We start from the raw sequence: 13,243 nt of genomic DNA, 5'->3' as shown, positions 1-13,243 counted from the left end.
AACAGCTTCCTGATAGTAGATTTATGAGCAATGGGAATAGTCTCCTTTGCAGAAGGCTGGAAGTGCTGTTGCACGGGGCTTTAAAAACCAAGACCGGATAAAAGAGTAGACAATAGACATGAGGAATGGATTTTGCTTTGACCAGAAGATTAATAGGACCCAATGGTTCACTTCCAGCTCTAGCTACCCTGCCCATATATCAGCGGCAAATCTCACACCTGCCTTCTGTGGCATTTGCCCATTTACACAATTAACCAGCAAAGGCTCTCAGAATATTACCGCACTGCTATGAAAGGCATCCAAACAACTGTGACCAGCCCAAATTTCTACCCCCGCTCTCACCCCGCTGCAGCTGTGGAGGTGACCTCTTGGGGCTGCTGCAGAACCTCATTTTTCAGCTAACGCCTGGGTGTAGTAGCCGGAACCAGGGGCTTGACACATCCGACTTTTGTGCAGGAGCCTGCGGAAGGGGTATTTTCATTAATACATGTGTCTTGTTTAACTTGGACATTGAAGTAGCTGAACTTTTTCTGACTTAGTTCTCCCTGTATATATATATCACACTTTCCTGTAATCAACCTTTCCTTTTTTCCTGACTTGGCCTTTCCCAGTGAGTTCTTGGGTATTGATTTACTTCAAAATTGCTTTAGTGTTGCTGAAGGATGTTGAAGCGACAGCTCGAGCGATCCAAGCACTATGCTCACCCATGAACGCCATCCAGCTCAGGCAGCCGCAATGCAGACTTCACAGCTCCTCGTTCCCCTGGCCTCACTTCCACCCTCAGTATGACCCGATTACAGCAAGGGGTGAAAAAGCTAAAGCAGCCAACAAGAGCAGCACCTCTCCGTACCTAGCAGAGATTCCCCTGACTTCCTTCATATACATCCTCTAGCAACCACAGCTGAACATCAAGCTGCTCGGCTGCGTGCAGCTAAGCCCCCATCACATCGTGCAGGAGCAGCTGTGCAGATGCACAACACAGACTGCAGCTGGCTCCGGTTCGGTGCCCAAGAGGCTGTGGCAGAGCTGACAACCCCAGGGGCTTCATGCTCCGCTCTCAGACCCTTCGCCAGGGTCTGTTGGGAAGCTTGCCCAAAGCTCAGCCTCATAAAACTGCCGAGCCAGTGCCCTGAAAAGAGATTAGATGTGAAAGTCTGTGACCTCAGCCGAGTACAGCGAGTCAAAAGCACTCTGACTTCAGGCTTATTGCCCCACAAAAACACCAGTGAAATAATTTCATTAATCCCCAGGGCCTCGTTTCCTTCCTTCCTTCCTTCAGCCAAGCTGAAGCTTAAAATAGTATTTTGCATTCCTCGTATTTCACTCCAAAACTAATTAATACCCAATCAGCCAAAAGCTCTTCTCACAGCAGCCTGGCTCAACCATGCAACCTGCCCACCCTTGACAACAGCAAAAGCACCCTACCAGGCTCCCAGCTCCTCCCAAAAGACATTTCTGATGGAGCATCTGGAGAGAACTGCACTAAGGCAACAGAAAACAGGAAAACAGTGAAATTAAAGCCCCATGTGCAGTCTTACCTCTGTCCCACGTGCACACACAACGCTTACGTGCCCGTAAACAAACTCACACTGCAGTAATTCCCCGACGCCGCAAGCACAGTTGCTCTTCACCAGCTTCTAGCAGCCCCTAAAGGCAAAAGCACAAGTTACCTTCTGCCTCCTCTTGTTGGTACCTGTGCTACAATGCAGGGCTGAATCTGCACTCCAGCCTGCTTTCCTGGGCTCATGGAAACAAAGAGGCAATTTTTATTTGGATAAAAGGGCCTGGCAAAGCCCTCAGATTCAGTGCAGGGCAGGGGACAGGAAGGTGGAGCACGGGTCTTTCTTCATTTGGACTTCACAGCTATTTCTCACCCTCTTGGTAGCCCAGGCCAAGCATGAGTCAAAAGACAAGGCTGTGTAGATGACAGAGTGTAACTGCAAAGGAAGGGACGCGAGCCCAAGCTGGAAAGGATACCTCATCCAGGAGAGCTCTGAACATGCTACCCCATGAGACATCAAGCCCCCTCGCTACAAGATCTTTCTTGCTCAAGGCCCATGCACACCAGGCACGGGCTCAGAGGATCACAGACGAGGCGCTGGCTGTTTCTGGCTTGCAGGGACTATGGACCAGGAAAGGCTGTAATGAGTGTCCCAAACACATGGGGAAGACGTAGCAGCTACAGAGGAGGGAGCAGAGGTCAGTGTGTGCCGTCTCACACTGAACACCCCACACTTCACATCAGTTTGTTTTTCACCCTGAACTTCCTCCCACGGACCAAATGCAAAGGCAGGCTTTGCGCTCCAGCCAGTCTCATGAGCACCAGCCCTCGCTCACTGCGTTAGCAGGACAGCCTCATTAACGCAACCATCAGGAATGTGTGGCAGCACCTCAGCTCTGGAGTTAGTTTTGTGTTGGCTACAGCCCGTGTCAGAGGACAACCCCAGTCCCCAGAGAGGTGGTGGATGCCCCATCCCTGGAAACACTCAAGGTCAGGTTGGACGGGGCTCTGAGCGACCTGATCTAGTTGAAGATGTCCCTGCTCATGGCAGGGGGGTTGGACTAGATGGCCTTTAGAGGTCCCTTCCAACCCAAACTATTCTATGATTCTATAAGGTGTCCTTGTCCCATGGCTCCTCCATCCATCCTGCAGCCTGTCCACAGCAGGAGGATAGCACGATGGCACACAGCCTGCCGTGAGGAGCACAGACCAGTTCTTCCCATGGGCTACCAGTGGTGGAAAGACAAAACCCTCCTGCACCTCAGCTGGGTTGAGCTTGAAAATGTTTCCAAAGAATAATACAGAAAATCTTGTTGCTGGAGCAGCCACAACAAAATCCTGCCCATGGGACAGCCGTAAGGCAGATTTACAGCTCTGTGCAATGGGAGATGGCTCATCCCCTCAGTTTAGACTGAGCGCCTAGCAACCAGGCCTTGCATTTACTGCTTCAATAAAAACCCCCAAACATACAAAAAACCCACACCAAGTGCCCCGCATCTCTGCGGGGAGCTCCATCTCCTCCAGCTGACAGCTATGAAGAGGCAGAAGAGCCAAACCCTCTCCCCCAAACCACAGAACCCCTCAGAAGTCATGAGACAAAGGCCCATGGTGTGTTTTTTTCCTGTCCCTCAAGCCACGACTAGCCCTGTTCCCACTGGAGAGCGAGGCCTGGGACAGCAGCTGGTGTTAATCCTGGGTCCATCACAGGATGCCAACCAGGAGGTGCCCCAAAACAGAGAGGAGCCACAAGAAGGGATGACACCTCTCCCAGGTGCAAGGGCCACACGCGGGCCTCCTCTCCCCACTCAGGTAGCCCTGACATGGGGGGGGGGGGCTGCAGGCAGGCCCTCAACCGGCCCCGAGCTCGGGCGCTCCCCGGGGCAGCGGGACTGCCCGCCCCCAGGGCCAGGCCCTTCCCCAGCAGACAGGCCCCGGTCCCCCTCCAGCAAGCCCAGAGGGCTCATGGCCTCCCACAGACGGACAGAGACGGCCCTCAGCGGCGCTGCCGCCCCTCGCAGAGCCCGGCCGGGGCGCCCAGGCGCTGAACTGAACCGGACCGGACCCGCCCCGGCCCACCCCGCCCGCCGCTGTGAGGCGGCGTGGCCTCAGCCGGGCCTTTTATACCCGCCCCGCCAGACTCGCGCCCCTGTCACGTGGTCCCGCCCCGCCCCCGCGTCATCGCCGCGTGCGGCAGCATGGCGGCGGCGGCGGCTGTGGCGGCAGGGGTGGCGCCGGTCCGCGCCCGGTGAGTGCGGGCCCAAGGCCGCCCCGGCCCTGCCCCTCCATAACCCCTCCCGGTACGTGCCCGGCCCCCACATAACCCCTCCCGGTACGTGCCCGGCCCCTCCATAACCCCTCCCGGTACGTGCCCGGCCCCCACATAACCCCTCCCGGTACGTGCCCGGCCCCTCCATAACCCCTCCCGGTACGTGCCCGGCCCCCACATAACCCCTCCCGGTACGTGCCCGGCCCCTCCATAACCCCCCCCCGGTACATGCCCAGTCCCGTGCCCGGCCCTGCCACCCCCCCGGCAGCCCCCCCCCTCCCCGCAGGCAGACCGCTCCCCCCCATCTCCCCGCTCCCCCCCATCTCCCCGGGCACTCTGCTCCCCGCCGTCGCTGGGGTCACACGGGTGCCGTGTCTCCACAGGTTCCTCGCCTCCAAGGAGCAGTTCCATGCCTACCTGCGGGCCAGGGGCGAGCCCGGTGGCCGGGTGGACGGCAGGGGCAAGGAGGAGGAGGATGAGGATGAGGTCGAGGAGAAGGAGGAGGAGGAGGAGGTCGGCAGCTGCCAGAACGAGCCCCCTGCCAAACGGGTGAGGTCAGAGGACCTCGGTCAGGACGGGGAAAGACGAGAAGATGCTGGAGCAGCGGAGAAGGAGCCCGCGGAGCGGAAGCGGGCCCGGGGGCAGAACAAGAGCAGGCCGTGTATGAAACCCAACCACTACGAGCAGAGAAGGCTGTGCCCGTCGGTAACGCAGGTAGGGCGCGGGGGCCCTGCTCCGTACTGCTCTGGGGTGGGGAATTTGGGACCCCGGTAGACTCTTCCTCCTCAAGGGCTGCATTTATTTTTAAGTCTAGGAAAGCACATTGAAGATAGAGCCGCACCAGGGCAAACTCCCAGCAGGGAGAGCGTAGCAGGGGGCTGTGCTGGCAAAACCACCTCCGTTGGCTGGCTGGGAGAGGGTGAAGCGGGATGAGCTGAGCGGGACAAGTAAAGTGTCAGCTTCCCTGAAGCGGTAGCGCTGAAATGTCCCCTCGAGTGTGTACGTCACTGCCTTTCTGCAGCACGTTCCAGCAGTCAGCTTCCTGGGAGCGTTTCATGGGGCACCCGACATCACCCGGGGAGCGATGGGTGCTCAGAGCAGTTCTGGCCCCTCTGTGGGCCAGGGCAGACCCAGGCTCACCTCGCTTGTGCTGGAAGGTACCGGCATGCCCAGGCAGGCAAGCGGAGGGCAGAGGTTTTAACCTCCTCTTTATTGTTTTAAGGGGTGTGCAGAGAAGTGCTACTTCGGCTCGCAGTGCCGCTTCCTTCATGATATCGGCGAGTACATGGCCGTGAAGCCGGCTGACCTGGGGCGCAGCTGCGTGCTCTTCGAAACCTTCGGCAAGTGCATTTACGGCGTCACCTGCCGCTTTGCCCAGGCCCACCTCGGGGATGGCTACCAGAACATCGTCAACACAGACCTGGCCAAGCAGTGGGAAGGGAAGTCACTGGTGAGGAACAACCTCTCCAAGGACCTCCAGCACCAGCTGCGTAAGAGGAAGTTTCTCTTCAAGAAGGCTGACGAGTACCTCCGTGGTCTGGCCAAGCCCCACGGCAATGGTGGGAAGGGAGGCAAAGCCACGGGGCGCTCTACAGAGGAGCAAGAGGTGTCCAACTGCACAACACCCCAGGAGGGTCTGGGAGACAGCCCAGGATGTCCTGTGCTACCGGAGCAGGGAGAAGATCCCAAACCAGACACCTTGCAGAGTCCTGGCCCCACGGGTGGTGAGGAGGCTTCCCCCGTCAAAACAGTGGGCCCGGTGACAGATGAAGACATTATAAAGCTGCGGTCATGTGAGAAGAAGAAGGTGAGAGTTTGGTCGAGGGCTGCCGTCTCTTGTGTACCTGTCAAGTGGTTAAGATTGTGCTTGGGAAGACAGAAGAGACCTCTCAGCTGGGTGAGAGGCAGGCAGAGGACAGAGCTGCCTGGGGACCACGTTACTGTCATGAGGGGAAGGATGCAGGAAGGTGAGCTCTTGGGGCTGTGGTGGCATCCTTGGAGGGGTGAGAACCAAAAGAAGCTGCAGCCCCTTGCACGTGAAGGAGAGCAGGGGCTGAGTTGTCCGTGAGGGTGGATATGATCTGCAAGGAGAGCCGAGGCTGGGGCTGGTTGGTTTGTGTGTACTGCACGGTGCTCTCCTGGGGTGAGAGCATTGCTTCCTTCCTCTCCTCGCCACCTCCATCCTTGCATCCCTTAGCCAGTCTTGCATCCCTGTAACCGCTTTGAGTTTTCTCCAAGCTGAGCAGTGAAAACAAATTAAGTGGTTCAAGTTTCTGGTTCTTTTATCCAAACGATACGTTCTCAGGGAATAGTTGAGGTTCTCGAACAAAAGCAGTGATTTCCTGGATTTCCTACTGAGTTTTACCCAAAGCAAGTGATAAAATTGCTAACTGGAATATCTTCCTGTTTAACCGCTGCTGGTTCAGCTCTGCTAACATGCTCCTCCGTCCTTGTTGTTTTCCAGTTGGAAATCCAAGGCAAGCTCTACTTGGCTCCACTGACCACGGTAGGTAGATAATTCTCTCCTTCTGTCAAAATTTGCCGTTGCCACGTTTGGAGCAGAGCAAATCTCCTGACAAACCATCTCTCCGCTGTCTCTTTCAGTGCGGTAACCTCCCTTTTCGAAGGATATGCAAGCGCTTCGGGGCAGACGTCACCTGTGGAGAGATGGCTGTGTGCACAAACCTGCTTCAGGGCCAGTCCTCCGAGTGGGCTCTCCTCAAACGGCATCATACTGAAGATATTTTTGGGGTGCAGGTGAGTGCTGTCATCTTGATAACCAAATAAATGATAACTCACTTCTGAGGAGAAAAGCTGCTTCTTGAACTCATGCAACCTGTCCCCCTTTGGTAGCTGGAGGGAGCGTTTCCAGACACGATGACCAAATGTGCAGAGCTCCTGAACCAGACAATTGAAGTGGACTTTGTAGACATCAATGTCGGGTGTCCCATTGACCTGGTCTACAAGAAGGTAAGAAGGCGTTCTGCAGCACGTTTTGCTTCCTTCAGTAGACGCCTGTCTTTTGCCTCAATCCCCTGCTGCCCGATCTGCTCCTGCCAGTCTGATCCAGAGCTCCCAGTTCATTTATGGGCACTATGCTTCATTTATGAAGCAGGGAACGGTTAGCTGTCTCTGCCTGGCAGGGGGCAGAAGTTGGGAGGGAAAAGGGCTGTGGGGGTTTTTTTTTTTGTTGAAGAGTCCCCTTTCTCCAAGTCTTACCTGCATCCCCTTGAGTAGAGGGCTGCTGTTGAGCAGCTCCAAGGAGGCTCTTCGCTATACGAGGAGGCAGAAAGCCTTGAGTGTGCCACTTTTTGTCCCCCAGGGAGGAGGCTGTGCTCTGATGACTCGGTCCAACAAGTTTGAACAGATCGTCCGAGGGATGAACTCGGTGAGTCAGAGCACCTGCTGGCACCGGGAGATGAGCTGATGGAGCCAACTCCTGCCTCAGCCTGGCCTCACTCTCCCATTTCTGCAGGTGCTGGATGTCCCACTGACTGTGAAGATACGGACGGGAGTGCAAGAAAAGATTAATGTGGCTCATAAAATAATCCCCAAGATCCGGGAGTGGGGAGCATCCATGGTCACGGTACAGGGATACTTGCTGTGGCGTGAGATTGTTGGCTGGTGTCTGGGGAACTCTGCTTGCATGTCAGCCTAGAGCACGACGTGGGGGTGACCTTACCCTTCCCCACAGCTGAGCAACTCTTTCAAACACCTTTGACCAGCTGCCTACTACCTTTTAGTGTTTTCTGCTAATAACAGAGAAAAATTCAGATGCAGAGAGCATTTTCCTAGGTGCTCCTGAGCCTTGTTTCCATTACAAAGGGAGACGGTTCCTGCAGTGCTCTGGAACAGAGATTTCAGCCAAATAAGCCTTGTTATAGCAGGGCTGGGGAAGTGATGGGACCATCTCACTTGCATGGGGATGAGTAGTTTCTGCCCGCAGTGAATATTCCCTTTCACTGTGAACAGTCGCTTCTTGCTCTGGCTTGCAAATAGCTGAAACGTTACTCAGAAAGCATCCAGCCCGTTCTCAGCTCTGCTCATCACTCCCGCAGCCTGGTCTGTTAACAACTGGCTGGGCTGTAGATCCAGAGGGATCCTTTACCCCAGCCTGGTGTCATTGCCTTTGCTGAAGCACCTTCCTCCAGCGCTCCTGTTCTGCCCTGCCTCCTCCGGGGCATTCGGTGAGGTCTCACTGTGACTTTCTTCCCCAGCTTCACGGCCGATCCAGGGAACAGCGGTACACGAGGGGTGCTGACTGGGACTACATAGCAGAATGTGCTAAAATAGCAAGCCCCATGCCTCTTTTTGGTAGGTGTTTTTTGTTGTTTTGTCATGTGGACTGAAAGTGCCGTATGTTTGATTTGAAATATCTTTAAAAAAGGAAAAAAAACAGGCTCACAAGGACATTTAGCCTGGGGGAAAGGTTGGAGTATCCCTGCTACTGCTGATGACATGGAGTGAGTTACCAGCAGCTCTTGTGCAGCCCAGATCTGCTCGTGTGCTTGGGGCCAGGCGTGACGAGCACTGAGCAGAGTAGGAGGGGAAGGGACAGGCAGGACACAAAACACTTTGTTTTTAGCAGGTGTTTTCTCCCTTGGGCACTGTGACACAGACAGCCCCAGCTAAACCTTCAGGGTAGGAGTTGGGAGTGGAAAAGAAGAGAGGAGAAGGCTCTCCTTTTCCTTGTAAGGGGAACATTAATCAGAAACATCCCTGGGAGTCTCTAAACATGAGCCCCAGAACCTCTTTGGACAATCTGGCTCTCGGACCCTGTGTCCATTTTGAATTTTATCCCATGCCTGGATAAACTCATTTTGACTTGCCCTCGTGTATGACTTTGACCTCTGGCTTCTCCCTTCCTTCTGGGCAGGAAATGGTGATATTTTGTCTTACGAAGATGCTAATCGAGCCATGCAGATGGGCGTTTCGGGAATTATGATTGCAAGGCAAGTGCCTGTGTTTCCCCTTTGCTTCTGAGCTCTATTGGTGCAAGAGTGAAAAAGGGATTAAAAAAATGTCTAAACAAGCCCAAACCATGAGAAGTTTCCTCTTGGTGAAACTCCTCTTTGAAACTTGGTAAAAGCAGTTTGCATCTGTGGGAACTTACAGCAGCTTTCTGTTGAAATTGAAAAAAAAAAAACCCTAAAGCAGCATTGGCTGGCAAATAAGTGCTGGAAAGTCTCTTAAATTAGTTGGCATATTCAGAAGCATCAGTCATGGGAATAACAATGCACATTTTTTTTTGGCTACAGGGGGGCGCTCATCAAACCGTGGCTTTTCACTGAAATTAAGGAACAGAGGCACTGGGATATCTCCTCCAGCGAGAGATTTGATATCCTCAAAGACTTCACCAACTATGGCCTTGAGCACTGGGGGTCGGATACTCAGGGAGTGGAGAAGACCAGGAAGTTCCTGCTGGAATGGCTCTCGTTCCTGTGCAGGTAATTCTCCCCAGCTGAGAGGATCTTTAACGCAGCAAGCCTGTACCATTTGAACAGTAGCGCACACTGCCATTACATTTCATTGCAGGTACATTCCAGTTGGCTTATTAGAGCACCTACCTCAGAAGATTAACGAGCGGCCGCCTTACTATATGGGGAGAGACTATCTGGAGACGCTGATGGCAAGCCAAAATGTGGATGATTGGATTAAAATAAGGTAATAAAGCATTGAATTTCATTTAAATTGCTAGGAAGGGACATCGCAGAGCCCCCCAAAGTCACTGTGCCTGCTTGCATCCTCCAAAGGGGGTGATGACTCTTTCCCATCAGTTTAAGAGGTTGTAAGAAAGCAGCAAGGGTTAACCAGTGCTTTACTTCGAGGTTTTAACTGAGCTTGAAGTTGCCATAGAGCTCTCTCAATCCCTCTGTCTGCTTCAGCAGGTCATCCAGTGCCCGCTGCAAATCTAGAATAGCTGACCTCTCTCATGACACGCTCTTCATCCCAGGACAGTCGTAGGAACCAACAGAGGAGAGCGCAACGATGGGACGTCTCAGGCTTTCAGCATCAGATCCCTCCGTGCTCTGCCCAGACAGTCCCACCCTGCCAGGCCCGTACAGACGCCAAGCAGGAAGGCAGTCCCCGTCCCCAGGTTAGGCGGGTCGAGCATTTTCCCCATTTTTCATTATCTGATTTCCGAGTTCATGCAACAAAGTGCAGGAAACTGTTTTTTCCCCACGTCTACGAGTCCTCAGGCGCTGGCTTGAAATGACTTTGCAAGCTCAAAGCCAGCTAAAATGAGAGCTGGAGCAGCCAGCTGCTACTTCCCATCTCATGGAAACAGAGATTAGTAAAAATAGAGCATGGCTACAGCCTTCTCTGGTTTTGCTAATCCTCAGCCATTTTGTTAGTACTGTGAACAGCTGCCTAAAACCACATTACAAGTACATCAAGTTTTGATCAGAATTTTTAAATGCCATTTTTCAAGCGGAACCTTGCCTGCATTAGGCTGCACAAAGCTTTGTACCTGTGGTCTTTACAGTGCCATGTAATAGACATTTGTAGCCGTAAGAACTCAAAATTTTAAAGCAATTTAGGTTTATTCATTAAAGCTCATTTTAAGGAGACGCTAACGAGAAGCAGGGTTCTCTGAGCACACTCTATTTCTGCTTCTGTGCTGTAGATTCAGGCTCTTGCTATGCAATTCTATGCCCTGCTGGGATACTCTCGCTGACATGTCTTATGGAAAGTTTTAGTGATGCTGTATTGAACCAGCATCCAGGAAAGAAGTTAAGCCTCCTTGACTATAAAGAAAATTACTCTGCACTGAAAATACAGTGTGTGTTCCAAAGTGTGAAGTAGTTGAAGACTTCAGCTAGGATAAATCTGATCGCAATAGAACTGGCTTTACATCATTTTAGGATCTGACCTTAACGCTTTTTGGCACTAGCAGGGTTTGGCTCGGCACAAGCACAGCGAGAGGCGGGGAGGAGCTTTTCAGAGGCTCGTGTTGATTTTGGGCATGTCATTGCCCGCGGTGAGGCTGGTATTCAGGTCACCAAACTTAGGAACTCATTTTGGCATCGACTCTCGGTGACTCCCCAGCAAGAAGGGCATTGCCCTTATCTGGAGGCTGCGTCCCTCCAGGACCGTGGTTCGGTGTTAAAGCTCAGCACCAGAGGTGGTTTTGTGCAGCAGCCCTAAATTTTCGGGAGGGTAAAGGCTTGGTTTGACGCATCTGACTGCAGTCACCATCACTGTAGAGCCACAGGGCCGCGCAACAGCTGGGTACTGGTGGCTCTGTTGTACTGAACACAAACCTCTCCTTGTTTTTTTATTTTGTTTTGGTTTTGTTCTTTTCTTTCTTTCATCCAGTGAGCTGCTTCTGGGACCCGTACCTACCAGCTTCACCTTCCTGCCTAAACACAAGGCAAATTCCTACAGATAAGGCTGATGAGGCCCTTTCCCATGGCATCGAGTCAAGAGGAGGCGTTAGGACAGCGTGTGTCGAGCGGGGTTGCTCAACTGCGCTCCGAAATGAAATAAAGTTTTATGTTTTTAGAAGCACGGTTGCCTTCACACCCCCAGCATTGGTCCCTGCCACAAGTGATGCAGCAGGTGGCCTTGCACAATCTTGCAGCCAGAGGTGCCTCACTAACAGAGCGCAATCTGTTTAATTAACAGGATACAGGCCAGGAGAGAGCTTTGGCCTCCAGTTTACAGCAGGAGTTCTCCTGACTCCCCCAGGCCACACGCTGTTCGCATAGCGGGAGCGAGAGGCCTCTGTTCCTACCAGGATGTCCTTGGTAGTGCCAGATCCTCCAAGTATGAGGAGGGGATGTACTAACCCAATCCCTGGGGTCCTGTAGAGCACAAACGGCCCCAGCATCTCATCATCGAATGTTGTGCAGAATCCAGTCCTTTTTTGGGAGCGCGCAGCGGCGGGTACCATCTCCTCCTGGCTGTCATGCACCCGGGGAAAGCGCAGGCGCCTCCGAGGGGGATCCGGAGCTGCTTGTTTCCCGTGCAGGAGACTAAACGACCTGACACCGCTACTTGAGCGAGGGCTGCGGGAAAGCATGCCACCGAGTGACACTGCATGACATGCCCTCGCACCCTCGAGGTCCTTTTCCTACCGCTGCATCACTCCAGCCACTGCAGCACACAGAAGCACAGACAATAGTCACAAAACGCATTTGCCGCGTGGCACAAGAAGGCTGCGGATGCAGCTTGGCCCCCACACCGCTCAGCTGAATCAACAACTTTTTCCCCCCCTGAAAAATACTATTTAAAGCAAAAAGCATTTACACCCCCAGCCTCTGATAGCCACCTGTAGGGGCCGGGGGCACCCCAGCCCCCCTTAACCCTTTCCCTCCCCAGGAGGAGCTGGGGAGGCCATTGGGGGCGGGGCGGAACACTGGGAGCCCCGACATTCCTTCCTGGGAGATCCCAAAGAGTCCTTAGCAGCCAACAGCCAGAAGGACCATGGCGCTGCCACCACAGCGGCTCCCACCGCGCGGCCCCCGCGCCCCCCCGGCACCCCAGCTCCTTCAGGCTTTTGTGCTCCCCGAAACCTTCTACCCCCAAGGTAGGGACTGACCCCGACCCCTGCAGCCCGAGGACGCTCCTGGGGGAAGGAGCGGAGGTGACCGCCGGCCATCGCTCCTCTCTCTTCCAGGCGCAGCCAACCTGTGCCAACTGCCCGGGCAGGAGCAGCCCTTCCCTGCAGCCTGGGCACCCCCAGTGGGGGTGGCACCCCACGCCCCCCAGGCACCACCAGCAGGTATGGCATCCCTGTCTGCTCCGGCACCCGCAGCCCCAGGCACCTTCAGCGTCCCTGACCCCCGGGCACTCCCCGCATCCCCATCAGTTTTGGCGTGGGGGTTCAGCAAGCCCGGGCGAGCGTCCCTGCCCTCGCCTGGGTGATGCGTGCCCACTAAATCCAATTTCCAGAGAGTTTCCCAGACACTTGGGGCCATCTCTCCCGTTTTACCTCCCAGAAGCGAGTCTCCTCCCCGATTTGCCACCCTGTCCCGCCGGCACAGCAGCTCAACCCACGGGGAGCACCCTGGCCACAAGCACCCTACGTGCCTGGTGCAGAGCCGGGGGATGTTGGCGATGGGGGCTGGCTCGGTGGGTGCCCCTGGAGGGTCCCGCCAGCCCAGCACAGCTCCCACTCACCCACACAGGGCTGCAGAGGGCTCCATGCGGCTGCTTCTTCGACCCCCGCGTCTTCCACTTCCAGTGGACAAGTGCCAACCTGCCTCCACCGGCCACCGCCACGCTCGGCCACGGCGCCGCTTCTCTGCCGGCTGCTGCCCTGTGGGGCTACGGGATCTGCGGGACCCCCCTGGCCTGGGCAGCCCCTGGGACCCCCCAGGGTCAATGGCAACGCTTCGCACCATACAACCATCAGGGGAGAGGGGTGACCCCAGCCCCTCCGGTTCTACTGACGTCCATCCCCAGCTACCAGCACGTCGAGGGGCAGCCTGCATGGATCAACATCCCCGGCACAGCCACCACTGCGGGGA

The 13,243-nt window shown here is 54.8% G+C and overlaps 1 protein-coding gene across 1 annotated transcript; it reads left to right on the top strand.

Annotated features, from left to right (window-relative positions):
- Positions 1 to 3,694: 3,694 nt before the first annotated feature.
- On the top strand, positions 3,695 to 11,273 carry DUS3L (dihydrouridine synthase 3 like). The gene is made up of 13 exons (XM_076359129.1): positions 3,695 to 3,746; positions 4,151 to 4,481; positions 4,990 to 5,574; positions 6,232 to 6,273; positions 6,372 to 6,524; positions 6,621 to 6,737; positions 7,090 to 7,155; positions 7,243 to 7,353; positions 7,985 to 8,081; positions 8,644 to 8,719; positions 9,026 to 9,214; positions 9,303 to 9,431; positions 11,088 to 11,273. Exons 1-13 carry the CDS (start codon positions 3,697 to 3,699, stop codon positions 11,158 to 11,160), a joined length of 2,019 nt encoding a protein of 672 aa, XP_076215244.1. The 5' UTR covers positions 3,695 to 3,696; the 3' UTR covers positions 11,161 to 11,273.
- The last annotated feature ends 1,970 nt before the right edge of the window (positions 11,274 to 13,243 follow it).

This window comes from Aptenodytes patagonicus, chromosome 25, assembly GCF_965638725.1.
Source record: "Aptenodytes patagonicus chromosome 25, bAptPat1.pri.cur, whole genome shotgun sequence".
Classification (NCBI taxonomy): domain Eukaryota; kingdom Metazoa; phylum Chordata; class Aves; order Sphenisciformes; family Spheniscidae; genus Aptenodytes; species Aptenodytes patagonicus.
Note: the sequence above shows the minus strand (reverse complement) of the source record. Positions and strands in the feature narration are given on the sequence as shown.